Raw genomic sequence first — 13,759 nt, 5'->3', positions numbered from 1 at the left:
GATGCTTAACACTCAAGTCATTCAAGTCATCATGTCTCAAGTCAAGTCAAGTGCAGAGTCTTTAACTTCCAAGTCCGAGTCGAGTCTCAAGTCTTTTATTTATGTCAAGTCAAGTCACAATCATCAAAACAGCGACTCGAGTCGACTTGAGTCCCAGTCACAGTGACTTGAGTCCCCATCTCTGCCTTTTAGTAAACTGAAACCAGCAATGAAAGATTCGAAAGTGGTGATCAGAGTCTACGTGATGTCTGCACATAAAAACATGCAGGAGCCATTTAGAACACAAAGCTACATGTAGAATGTCACATACAGTGTGCACATGCTTCTCTACGACAGGATGAGTGTGAAGTTGGACTGTGCAAACTTACTATATCTTTAAGGGAAACAGGGACAGTTTAAGCGGTGGCAACACTAGAGCTGCTCAAGTCACACTTTGCACTGCTCTGTATATTCAAAGACATTTACAGTACATGTGCATTCTGTGCTGTACTCCAGTAGAGCTGAGCCCGAGAGCTCAATGGTGTTTTTCACCAGTCTGTTCACACCCTCCTCCGTCCGTATGACATGAAACAGCCTGTCACCAGGACACTCAGCTGGCTATCTTTTAAACGTGTACCCAAACACACACACACAAGGACAGAGACACATCCACTGTGCTGTGGTACTCTAATGTAAAATGACACATTGTTAGATATGGGAGAATGGAGGGGCAGACTGTGTCCTCCAGGCTGACAGATCATCTTCACCTACCTCTGAGCCACATATACAGGCATAACACAAATCACAAATACGTTAGGTCAAGAACTTTGACATGCACATGCACACACACATGCAAACAGATGTCACGCCAAATGACAAACCCTGCCTGTCATCCTGCTGCCTTTTTGCAGCTGATCTCTCACATTCAGTGGATGAAGACATAACACATCCCAACACATAAAGGCACATTGGTGTGCTTCCTGTTGTGATTTATACGCAGGCAGAGAGTCACAAGATTAACATTTCCACACAAAGTCGAGGCTAAAATTCAGAAAATATGACAGTACCTGTTTTTTCAATGAAACCGTAGGAACATGCAAATTAAATATTACCGACATTACAATGAAAGTGGTGCTTTATCAGTGTAAGTCCACATTTAGTCCATGTGGAGTTCCCCAGGGGTCAATTCTTGGACCTCTTCTGTTTAACTTGTATATGCTCCCTTTGGGTCAGATATTGCAGAACTTTAACATCGATTATCACAGTTATGCAGACGATACACAACTTTATGTGTCTCTGTCACCGGACGACTGCAGCCCAGCAGACGTATTGTGTCAGTGTCTGGAGGAAGTAAACACCTGGATGAGAGAGAATTTTCTACAATCAAATGAAGACAAAACTGAGATCATTCTGTTTGGTAGCAAAGAGAAGAGGGTCAGCGTTGGTAAATATCTTGAGACTCGGGACCTTACAATCACTGACCAAGTTCGTAACCTCGGAGTGTTGATAGACTCAGATCTGACTTTCAGCAGCCACATCAAAGCTGTCACCAAGGCAGCTTTTTACCACCTCAGAAACATCAACAGAATTAAAGGTTTCCTCTCCCAAAAAGACCAGGAGAAACTCATCCATGCATTCATAAAGCACTTTGAATTATTTGTACATGAAATGTGCTTTACAAATAAATTTGATTTGATTTGATTTGATTTAAAGATACATTTAAAGGTGGTCTGGAGAACAGGAAATCATTCTGGAAATTGATTATACCAATGTGTGCACGTGTGTGCTTCTGCAAAATGTTTCCGTTATGCAATGAATCACTAAGTTAGTAACATGTATAAGTATATATTATAACCAAAATCTACCAAAAAAGAAGCCATGATTGACATGACAGGGAAATCACTTGACAGCATTTCATTAATGTAATTTGTGATAATTCAACAGCAGCAGTCGGCACATATTAAACCCTTTATTAGCATTTAATGTAAGACACGGAAAGTAATAATACAAACGTCAGCAATGACTGACAGCAGCGATGTTGACGCGTTTCTAGTTTCCAAAGCTGAGCAGCCAGGAAGCCTCTATTTCCCATGTCATCATGATGGCTGGGTGTTTTCATTAAACCTCACGCGAATTAAAAAAGATAAATTATGGCCCCAAGCTGTAGGGACAAACCAGCAGAGGAGAAGAGGGAGGGATGAGATAATGGAAGACAGGGAGGGAGAGGAGATTATTTCCTCCACAGAAGGTAGCACAGAATATGGGCTGACTTCAGTCACAATGCCGTGCTTCATGGTGGTGTTCTGCGAGGTGGATGGCAAAATTTCCCGCTTCGTTCCGAGTTTGTAAATACAAAGATTACATACCTAGGCCATGTCTGATCCCAAATCTTAACCATGATGTTTAAAAATAACAAATATCAGGTCATATCAAAATAATAACTGACTTCCAGTGCAGATGGCTGGTACAAATGCAGTTTGGGTAAACTCATGTCGAGGAAAGCAAAAAAACCACGCTTGAATTCCTGAAAGTCCTGGCTTGGATTGTGAGGCTCATAGCAGTCGTTTCTCATAAAATGACATAACACCACTTGCAATATACTGTGCAATAAAACAAACGCTCCGAAAAACCATCGGCCACACTGCGACAATATGATGATCGTCGATAAGTCATGAGTTTGCGTACGAGAACTCTCACTTAAATAAAGTACAAGAGCTCCAGCAACTACAACCACTTCTAACATTTATTGGCGACGGAAGAATCTGTTTCAAGAATACGCCCGAGGGCACATTTTCAGTGGGAGTTCATCTGAAGTTGAAAAGCCACTTTCAGTAGCTAAATTAGATCTTCTCTTTTAACCTTAGTCTCTAAAAGAAGATCAAAGGCTCCGCACAATCAGATTTGATTTGTGTTTCAGAGATCAAATGTTCAGTAAGTCAAGTAAAAAAAAAAAAAAAAAAAGGGCGATATATTGCGATTTCTAAAAAAACAAATAAAAATGTTGTTAGATTCCATAAAAAAACCCAAAGTCCACTTCTCAAACTTCAAAGTACAACGTATGAAAGCATAGGAAAGTCTGGATCTTTGGCCATACTTCAAGGAGGGAACTGTCAATGAAAATGACAATGCAGTGGCAAAGTCGCAAATCAACCTTCTGAATGTATATGGACAGGCGTGTACAATTTTAGAATATAATCCACAATGCAGCCCAGGTTATATCAGAACACAGTGAGACGGTTAAAGTGCTTTGGGGGCACACTTTTTGCTGCCTCATTGTGGTCTCTAATCAGCTTTAAAAAGCCCCTCGATTCACAACACTGGGAAACATTTGACCAGAGGATCAGTGTTAAAATGGCAGGTGTGCAGGTGCAATTCAGCCATCCATCACAATGTCAATAATAAACTCAATCTAAGCATATTTGGTGCAAAATGTTAAACATGAAGTCACTCTCTGTACAATTTCCCCTTACAGATTGGACGTGTTATTGTCCCTCTAAAGGTCATCTCGATCAAAGCCTCGTCCTCGATGCAAACAGTTAGGGGCGCTGTTAAACATGTTTTTTACCGACCATAAATGGTAGATGCTACATTTTTTTGTCATGTCTATGGTCGATATGATTGTACAAAAAAATATTTTAAACCAGAAATGTATCACATCGGACTCAAAATATTCATTTAAAATCCAGTTTTCTGAGCCTGGATTCCGGTTTTCTTCACAAATGGAAGAAATCCTTTCGGAACTTTGCTCTTCACGTTTTATAGTCTTTGTATAGAGGAAAATTCCTGAATTCCCGAATCGGTTGGAACGGTCGACTTTACAACAGCTCGTCCCTATTTTAAACGTGCTCTCTGTGTTTTCTTGCTGGTCAAAAGGTCAGCAGCCCTCTGAGACAGCTTGCATTTGCCATTTGCTTGATAGATGAAGCTCTCTTAAGCACCAAGATAGACTACAACTTATTTAAGGTCATTTGAACAGCTGCATTTCAGTTCAACATTTGCTTGAATTGGCTTATTTCATTTCAGAAAGCTCCCCAGTGTACATGAAGCGCATTAAATACACTGCAAATAAGGCAACAGCGAAGCTGTTCCTAGTGCGCCAATGTGTGATCACACACTTGATCCAAACTGACTGCCCTCCCTGGCTGAATAGGCGAGCAAAGGAGGAGAGGGTTGAGAAAGAAGGCATTTCACAGTGTGAGCTGAAAGTCAGGCTTGTGGAGCTGCAGCAAGCTGAGCTGTGTGACGCCGAGTGTGAGACTGATTCAAAGTAATCGAGATAGAGATGCACACAGTTTGACAAGAAGAGGAAACCAAGACATCCCAGTCCTGGGTTCGCTAAACTCATCCAGAACTGTTGTTGGAATTTGTCATCACCACATAACCACATCCAGCTCCTATAATCACACTCCCAGCAGAGTGGTGGTGATGGTTAGACATATAGACAGGTAGTGGATTAGAGCACATGCCCAACGTAAAGTCTCTTCCTTAAAGCTCTCTCTGTCTGTCTAGTGTGTGCTCCTAGTTTGATCATGATGTGACACATTTAAGCAAATCTTTATGTTTCTTTGCATCTCTCACCCCTGCCTCTGTATGTTCCAGATCTACGCCGCTTTTCAGTGAATGGTGAACAGGTTGCTTTGCTCTCTGGCTGCTCTTTGTCATGCTTATCTGTATGCCTGCCACACAGCCATCGACCTCTGGATAAAAGCCTGAGAATCAACTTGCACTGCATAACAAGCCGTCAGGATGCCAGCAAACAAACACATTTTACTTATTTAGCGACCGAGCAGTGAAACTGCAAGGACCCTATTGTGTCTGTAAAGTTTCTGCTTTCTTTCTTTCTTTCTTATTCTTTGCAAAAGTTACTCGAAAACTCTTGAAATTTTGCGAGCACCACCTGCCAGTCGACGACATGAAAGAATCTAAACTTTATATTTTTGGGAGTCGCATTGGGGTTAGTTTCGCGTGGGACGACAAAATTCGGTACACTCATTCCTCATGCCCAGACGCACAAAAAAGTCTCTTGCCGCCATGGTCCCATGTCCACAGGAAGGCGGCCATTTTGGATGGAAAGTGCGTCTTCGTGCCATTTTTGACCGATTCCACGCCTTGCATATGATCGAACTCGTCCTACAGATTTAATGCTACATTAAGAAAGCATCACCACAAACTTGGCCAGGTTACTCTTAAGACATGGGGGGGGGGGATTCATGGGGAAACTTTTTCAAAACGACGCCTCAAAGTTCTATGACTCGCCATCACTCGCCACAAAAAATGAAGTCGCTTATAACTCCCACATACATTATCCAATCTGTCCCAAACTTCATACGGTGAATTCTGGACCCAGCCTGAACGCGCACATATTTTTATAGTGACATCTTCCTATAGCGCCATCTGCTGGGGGTTGGAAACATCGTTTTTTCCCACACCTCACATTTGAGCGAACTCCTCCTACAGATTTAATGGTAACAGCTCCTAACTTGGCCAGGTTACTCTTAAGACATGGGGGGAGAGAATCATGGAGAAACTTTTTCAAACTCGGTGAACGGTGTGGGCGTGGCCAGGCGGTGAAAATCGTGTGATGGCGTTTGTGATTTGAAAGCCTTATCATCATCGCAAAGTCATGAAACTTGGCACACACGTCCACCCTGACGACCTCGTACATATGTAAAGGGTATCGTCTGTGGGTGGAGCAAAATGGCTCAGAGGCGCCCCCTAGAAATTTTCATAAAACCCCTCCGCATTGGGGTTATTATGTGCTCGTACGTAGGCAGAGGGTATCGTGCGTGTGGGCAGAGCTGAGCGACTACAGCATTCAGCGCATGCCCCAACGTGCGCACATCTCGGTCCTGCATACAGCTGCTTGCAGCTTTCTAGTCTATTCTTATTACTGTTATCATTATTACATATTCTATATCAGTGATTCGTCTTTTGCTGTGTAGTTAGAGGTAGGCACTAACAGCTTAGAACAGGGTTCTGGTTCATATGGAGGTAAACCACTGTCATTGTTACAATAAGTTGTGAAGGTTATGTCGTAATCTTGGTTTAAAGAGCAGTTTGAAACAGTGTCCAATGTTAAATAGTAATGTGTTGGCAGTCCAACCTTATTGTGTCTCCACATACGCCCCCTGAGTTCATTCATACGTAAATATTTATTCGTATATTTGACCTGCTGCAGTTACAAATTATGGTCGTTCACGCTCATCTTGTCTCGAGGGAAGAGGTGCCCAATCCTTACACCAGTAAACACCAGAGTTATGACTATTCAACACGAGCACATCCTGTGATCTTGGGCATCGCTTTTATATCCACCTCAGGTGATGAAATCTGTTGACTTTAAAGTGTACCGCGGGGATAGCTGTTACTGTTTATGAACACAGCGTTCAAAGTCAGATGCAGCTTCAATCAGCCGGGGAGATATCGGCACGCCACGGGCTGTGGTGATCGAGCAAGATCTCTAAAAGGGACAAGAAAGTGTTGAAACCTCTGATTGTTTCACAGCAGTTTCCCAGAATAAGAAACACCCGAAAGCCAACAGGCATGTGTAAGATGAGAAGTGAATGGAGGGAATTTATAGACTGCTTTCATCAGGCTGACTACCTCGGCTGCAGTGGTGATGTTAACAACGATTGTTTAGGGCAACGAAATGTTCATCTCTGATCGTTTCACAGCAGGTATTTTCTAAGGCGCCAGGAAAAACATGTATAACCTGTAGAAGGTGTGTAACATGAACAATTTGAGTCAGTACAGCTGGAGCAGACTTCCTGTTTAGATTGAACGTGGCAGTTCCAACAGCTGAACACTTCAGCACACTCAATCTGCCCAATCCACCCTTTACTTTAAACTTTAGAGGAAATACAAAAGACCAAAGGTCCTGGGTGCTGTTGGTTGAAATGTATCCTTTATTTTACTACAGGTGAATACAGTAGTTAACGGATTAAAAACATTTTCTGGCTAAACATATCTAAATATGCCTTAAGAATTTCACCTGAGAAAAAAATGTTAGCATTCCATTGCTTTGTGAGGCTTTAATGATGGTTAAGTGACAAAAGTCATCGGGGTAAGTAGTTATATGCCGACATCTGCAGATTCCTTTTGTGATTCTCCAGACTGAAAGCACTCTGCAGGTAACACTTTACCTAATGGCAAGTCCTTCACACAACTCTGCTTAAAAATAGAAAAGCTGCTGTATATGTTCTATGAAGCTACATTTCAAAGGTGTGCATCAGAATTTGCTTTCATCACTGGATGGTAAGACCAGCTGTGTGTCAACACATATGCACATCACATTCCCTTCAACTCTGCAACACACACAAAAAAAAACACAACTCATAAAGTACACCGAACGGCACCTCTCCCTTCACAATGCAGTTTTCTGTATTTCACTGTTATTTCAGTCTCTCCCGCAGCCAATAAATAGATTTCCGTCTTCATAAAGTTGCTGCTGGCGCAGACCTGCATCATTGCATCTATCCTCTGATGCTCCGTGCTGTTGTTGCGGTTTCTGGTCTCGGCTTGGATCTCTGCTTGTCTTTGACATCACCGCATGGCTGATGGAACCAGAAATCTCTAAGACTTAACCGCTGTTCATGCCAGTCAATCAGTGTATCCAACAAAAATGTATAAAAAGAAAAAAAAATGCTACCAAATGCTATCAGAGCAGGAGTGTCCCTCTCTACCTCAGATCATCTTGGGAGACTCATCCCTCTGCCTACACCTTAAACTATTTCACTTGTGCAGCAAAGAACACATGAATGAGCCTTTCAGTTCTGCATTTAAACATAAAGTGATTCCATCAGACTTCTCTTATTCTGCGGACAGCAAGCTGGAGAACACAGCCTTTACAGGATGGTATTTATGTGAAAATGTACTCAATTTCTGCATGTATTCAACATGTATGACGCTGTGTACGAGCAGAAAGTAGGAGCAACGTGAGAAGAAGAAGATACCTGCACATCTCCATACACAGAGATAAAGAAAGTGGAGAGACAGGGTACTGCCTGCCACAAGCGGTCCTACTTCAAGCTGCTGTTGTCATGGTTACCCATCTCCACACATACGATATCTGTACACACATGTATATCCACACCACAAGCACACACGGACAAACACACACCGTTTGAATGCAAAAAACACAGCGAGGAAGCCAGGAAGAAAATCCGAGATTTACAGAGTGAAACAGTAAATGACGAAAAAGAGAGTGATGCGAGGAAAAAAAAAAAAAAAAGACAAACTGCCAGGGCCAACCCACAAGCTCATCCATCTCACCATTCTGCCATCCAGATATCCTCCCATCAGTCTGTGAGACAGCACGGACAGAAGAAAAGCAAAGACACGCGCGCGCACACACGGCCCGTGTTTATTCAAAGAAGCAAAAGGCAACCTTGAGCGGTGGCTGCAGAGATGCAGAAAGGCGTTCAGCAGAGATGGATTATGTCACAGACAGAGTGGGGTGTCTCTGTGTGTGGGTGTGTTAGGCGGTGGGGGGGGGGGGCCTCCAGTTCATGACCAATGCAAATGTAAAACACAAAAAAATGGGAATACCATCCATTTAGTCAGAAGACAGACAGAGACAGACACACACACTCTAAATGAGACAACACTTTTAAAAGGTAAAATCAAAGCAACACTTCGGCCACCAAAGGTCACAGTTTCTCTCCCAGCATGCAGCTGGGCAGAGCACCATTGCTGTGGGGGGGGAAAAAAACAAACGTACAAAACAAGACACTGACTAAGGACTGAGGACTGAGGGCAAATGTCTTACCTGAGGAGACGAGATGGAGGAGCACAGCAGGTGCACATGGGAAGAAAGAAGAGACAGACAGAGCATGAGTTAGGAGGTGAGTGGTCTGGGTGAGACTTCAGACGCCTACACAAGTGTTCCCTGGACTCGGTCTACTCCTTGAAGAAAATTGAAATATCTGCAGTCCCACTCGGCTCAGTTTGATGCAATCTAAGCATTAGAAGGAATTGGTTTATAAACATTTAAGGGTGCACTGATTGACAAGAATTATTTATGTCTGGGTGCGTATGAGCGTTGAACTTCCAAAGGTGCTAACCAGACATTTGATTTTTCCCCCCCGGTTAGCACTGTAACCCATGTAACGCTGTGACTCTCCTGTGCTTGGCTGCAGCTGATTCATTTGCAGCTGTATTTGCTTGTTGAGGATGCTCAGGAGTTCTGTGTGTCAGGCTCTGTCACGAACAAAAGCAAAACCAACTAATGATGACGATGCTCAGATAGTAAGACCGATTCAAACATGGAATCATGTATCCACACTGTACCTTCACAATGGCAGCTGTGGCTCCGGTGCCAGCACTAATGCAAGTGTGCGCATGGGAAACATACAGCCAAGGTGCTATATCAATGCAGACCAACAACACTATCAATCAACAAAGTAACCCATAGCATAGAGTATGTTAAGCAGTAGTAAAACCACTATAAGGAGGTATAAAACATCTATGAGACACACCTAACACCAACATGTTCAGCATCTTAGAAGAAAACAGCCTTTAACATACCTCACACATGTGCGTCTGTCTCTGAGCCCCTGAAGCCACTGTCATGTGTACTGTGAGTGTAATGCTCCTCTGGTTGTGAACCAGCAACCCGTCAACGTCTCAAACGGATGAGCAGTGGACGAGTGTCACCCTCTTGTGGTCACTAACCAAAACAGCTGCCACGAACTAATAAATCATTCATCAAATCAGTGAGAGTTCACAGTTCTTACAGTCTTACGGCTTGTTGCGTCACCTTATCATTCATGTTGACAAAAGGCCAAGATTAAACCTCAGATGTCACGTTTTTAACACGGGACCCTCGAGACTCTCTTTGGGTCTTTCTGTCATTTTCTTGGTAAAAGAAACTCTGATACAGCTGTTGGTTTCTTTAAATAAAAAATGATTTGAGTGTGTGTGTGCGTGCACAGTTCAGTTCTGAGTTATAAAACATTTACTTTTCATGCCAACTTCTGCACTATAGGTGGAGCCGCATTCAAATCTAGTTTGTGTTTTTAGTAGGGCTTGGCAACAATTCAAATTTTTCACCTAATTAATCACATGATTTCCCTGATTAATCACGATTAATTGCATTTGTGCGCAAAATCCAAAAATGAATTCAAAAGTAGTGTATAGCTTTTAGCATTTAGTTTTATTTTAAATGTACTGCCATATGAATGAAAGTGCCATAACATTTGTTGTGCAAACACACTTTTAACATCAGCATCTTTATGTAGTTTTTATGTAGAAGCCTCGCTCCACTGTCTGTTTCCTTGAATGACTTGCTGCTATCAGTTGTGTGTTTTGCCTTTAAGAGATATTTTAGACTGGAACTACTGCGGTGATAAGACAATTCAACTTGGCAGCGTTTACAGATGACTTTGGTTCTGTTGACTCAGCTTCTGGAAGAACTTTAAAATGAAAATGGCCGAGTAAAAGTTCCGTACCCTTCTCCATGTTTGGTGGATCCGCCGATTACTTTCTTTTCCGGTTCCGCAGCAGACAGCAGCAGACTTTTACAAAATAAAAGCCTGTGAGCAATAGACTTTTACAAAATAAAAAAATGTATAAAATGGGTGGTTTGTGGCGTAGTGGGTTGACAGGAGCATGCTTCCTGTCTCTCTGATCTTTCCTATCCATTAAAGGCACAAAAGCCCCCCCCCCCAAAAAAAAAATAAAAATAAAATTTAAATTAAAAAAATAAATAAATAAAAAAATGCATTAATGAGCGATAAAATATTTATCAGCGTTAAGTAATTAACGAGTTCACGCAATAATAACGAGTTAACTCGCCCAGCCCTAGTTTTTAGGCATATTTATTAGACACTAATATTTTGCAAAGGATTTGTTTTAGGACAGAAGAAAAAAAGACAAATGTCATGTGTGTGCAGTTGGTAAGGTTGTGCTCAATACCAGAGGAAGGAGGGGGGGTGTTTGAATTGATTGGCTATCGTCTACCTCATAATCAGTTAACGTATGCCCAAGTGGGTTAGTCCCACACCTTTGTCCTGCTCCTGTCAACCAGTCTGACACAAAGCAAAAGAAAACATTTCGAGATGGTGGTGTAAAGTTGAGGAATAAATTAGAAGATGAGTCGATAATCAGCTGCATTGTTTGGGTGTATTAGAGCGTTGAGAACCTCCGTTTCATATCATTTTGGTGGACTAAGACGTCAACAGTTCTTTTTTTGTGTGTCATGTTAAACATGCTCAGTGACACGGTAAGGCTGTTTGGCTTGCTTGGTGTTCGGTGCAATCAGTCAAGGCAGTTAACAGCGAGGGAATTGTGAGACATGAAATAAATGGCTCTCTGTTTTTTGGTTTTACGAGCTTATAAAAACCACAAGACACAGAAAGAAAAAAAAAGGGGAGAGAAAAAAAATTCTCTTGGACAAAAACATTCAATTTAAAGAGCGGGCTCTCCTGGAACTAATTACCAGTCCAACCGTGCTGGTGTGCTCACTGTTGTGTGCAGCCCAGCCTCCCCAGAAATGGTAAAACTTTAATATGTGTTTCTCCACACGTCAAATACAAAGCAGTTTCACAATCGATGCTTCAGAATCGTTTTGTTCTGTACTGAGTAGCATCACGTCATATGACAGAAACCTTGGCAAAAGATCACAAAGCTTTGAGTCTGTGACAATGTCTTGCATAAGGGTAAGGAACAGAATAAGGGCATGATGACACTGCAGACATGGGCATTCAACACCACTGGGTGAAGAACTTATCAGATTGGGAAGTCACCCAACCAGAAAAGGATGTGTTAGCTGAATGACTCATCTTCGCCATTTCTCCACAACAATTGCCAGTGGTGGACCTCATTACAGCTGAATCTGCACGGAGGAATAACGAAATCTCTGAGGCGGAAGCAGAACAGCTCCGTATGAAGGTAACAGCAGCCCTCTCCAGCACTAAGACTCCCCCCTCCAACGTCACACCACAGGAAAGGAAGGCAGAGACCAAAACATCACCATTTTGCCAGCAGACAAGGGAAGATGCGCCGTGGTTCTCGATAGAGCCGATAGTCACAGAAAAATAATAACACCGCTGAGTGCTAACACCACCTACGAGGGCCTGAAGAGGGACCCCACAAACAACTATATGAAGAAAGTCACAGATTTTGCCCTTATTTAAGGTCTTATGATTGCAATGACTGAAAAAATGGATCTGCTTCCTAATTAAAAATTGTGGGTTTATAAAAATTTCAAGCGTAGAAGGAATCACAACTAAATTATTACAGCTACTTCAAAAAGGTATACAAGAAAAAAAATCTAGAATCTGAGAAACTGTGTCCACCTGTGCAAAAAAGATATAATATGTCTCCTTGAAAATGTAATGCCACTGATGCTAGAAACTGCCCCAACTTCTCTCTCAGTCCCTTAATAAATTGTTACAGTCATGGGACCTAGACTCACTCCCTCTGATCAGTGTGCCGGTGGTTTTTCTAATTCAACAGATATCAGGCCACATAGAAACACACTTTAGTTCAATCGCTTTTGAAGTAAAGCTTTCCAGTCAGACTCTCCTGTTTAAGTGTGGTAACTTCTGGCCTCAAAATGACCAAAATGACGGCAACTTAAATCCAAACTTTCTAACTTCAAAACAACAGTTTCTGGACTGATGAGTGATGTCACAGAAGGTCCATTTATTTAGTCCATGCCAATATACAATTGTGTTTATTCTGTAATTCTGAATGTGGTCTAAGGGATTGGATCTCAATGCGAGTAGGACTTAACTCGTTATCATCGCGTTAACTCGCTAATTATTTAACGCCGATAAACATTTTATCGCGCATTAACGCAGGTTTTATTTATTTAAAAAAAAAAGAATTTAAAAAATGTTTGTAAAAACTTTTTTGGGGGGGGCTTTTGTGTTTTAATGGATAGGGAAGTTCAGAGAGACAGGAAGCAGGGGGCAGAGAGAGGGGGAACAACACGCAGCAACGGGCCGTCCGATGTGGGACTCGAACCGGGGCCAGCTGCAGCGAGGACTACAGCCTCTTGTACATGGGGCGCCTGCTCAACCCACCACACCCCTGTTTGATTATTTATTTTATTATTGGAAAAGTCTGTTGCTCACAGGCTTTTATTTTGGAAAAGTCTGCTGCTGTCTGCTGCAGAACCTGAAAAGAAAGTAATCGGCGGATCCACCAAACCTGGAGAAGGGTACGGAACTTTTACTCGGCCATTTTCATTTTTAAAGTTCTTCCAGACGGCGGAGTAGACAGAACCAAAGTCGCCTATAAACACTGCCAAGTTGAATTGTCTTCTTACCGTAGTAGTTCCAGTCTAAAATATCACTTAAAGGCAAAACACACAACTGATAGCAGCAAGTCATTCAAGGAAACAGACAGTGGAGCGAGGCTTCTACATAAAAACTACATAAAGATGCTGATGTTAAAAGTGTGTTAGCACAACAAATGTTATGGCACTTTCATTCATATGGCAGCACATTTCAAATAAAACTAAATGCTAAAAGCTATACACTACTTTTGAATTTTTGGATTTTGCGTAAAAAATGCGATTAATCGTGATTAATCAGGGAAATCATGTGATTAATTAGATTAAAGATTTGAATCGTTGTCCAGCCCTAGTCCTGAGTGAGTTTACACATGTATTTAGTGCTGTGCACTTGTAACTGGATCTCGAGGGGCACAGCAGGTGGAAACAGTTAAACTGGGAGTTACAGGCACTCCAGTTCTCAGGTTTGGTGTCTTAAGTTTGCAGGGTTTTAGTTTAGCAGAGAGGTCTGAATCCTGTAGCGCACAGCTCGGCTGATTTTAA

General features: G+C 42.1%; 1 protein-coding gene across 16 annotated transcripts in view; it reads right to left on the bottom strand.

Moving 5' to 3' along the window:
• LOC142385463 (pleckstrin homology domain-containing family A member 5-like) overlaps positions 1 to 13,759 on the bottom strand; it is a 230,400-nt gene that overhangs the window by 119,295 nt on the left and 97,346 nt on the right. Inside the window, exon 4 of one of the 16 annotated variants that reach the window (XM_075472036.1) lies at positions 6,865 to 8,743. The exons of the other annotated variants lie outside the window; for them this stretch is intronic. Within the exon in view, the coding sequence (XP_075328151.1) occupies positions 8,740 to 8,743 (4 nt within the window). The 3' untranslated portion in view covers positions 6,865 to 8,739. Of the gene's footprint in view, positions 1 to 6,864; positions 8,744 to 13,759 lie in introns of those variants that run through there. 16 annotated transcript variants of the gene reach the window in all.

This window comes from Odontesthes bonariensis, chromosome 8 (assembly GCF_027942865.1).
Source record: "Odontesthes bonariensis isolate fOdoBon6 chromosome 8, fOdoBon6.hap1, whole genome shotgun sequence".
In the NCBI taxonomy this organism is placed as follows: domain Eukaryota; kingdom Metazoa; phylum Chordata; class Actinopteri; order Atheriniformes; family Atherinopsidae; genus Odontesthes; species Odontesthes bonariensis.
The sequence above is the reverse complement of the archived record's forward strand: the minus strand, read 5'-3'. Positions and strand labels throughout refer to the sequence as shown.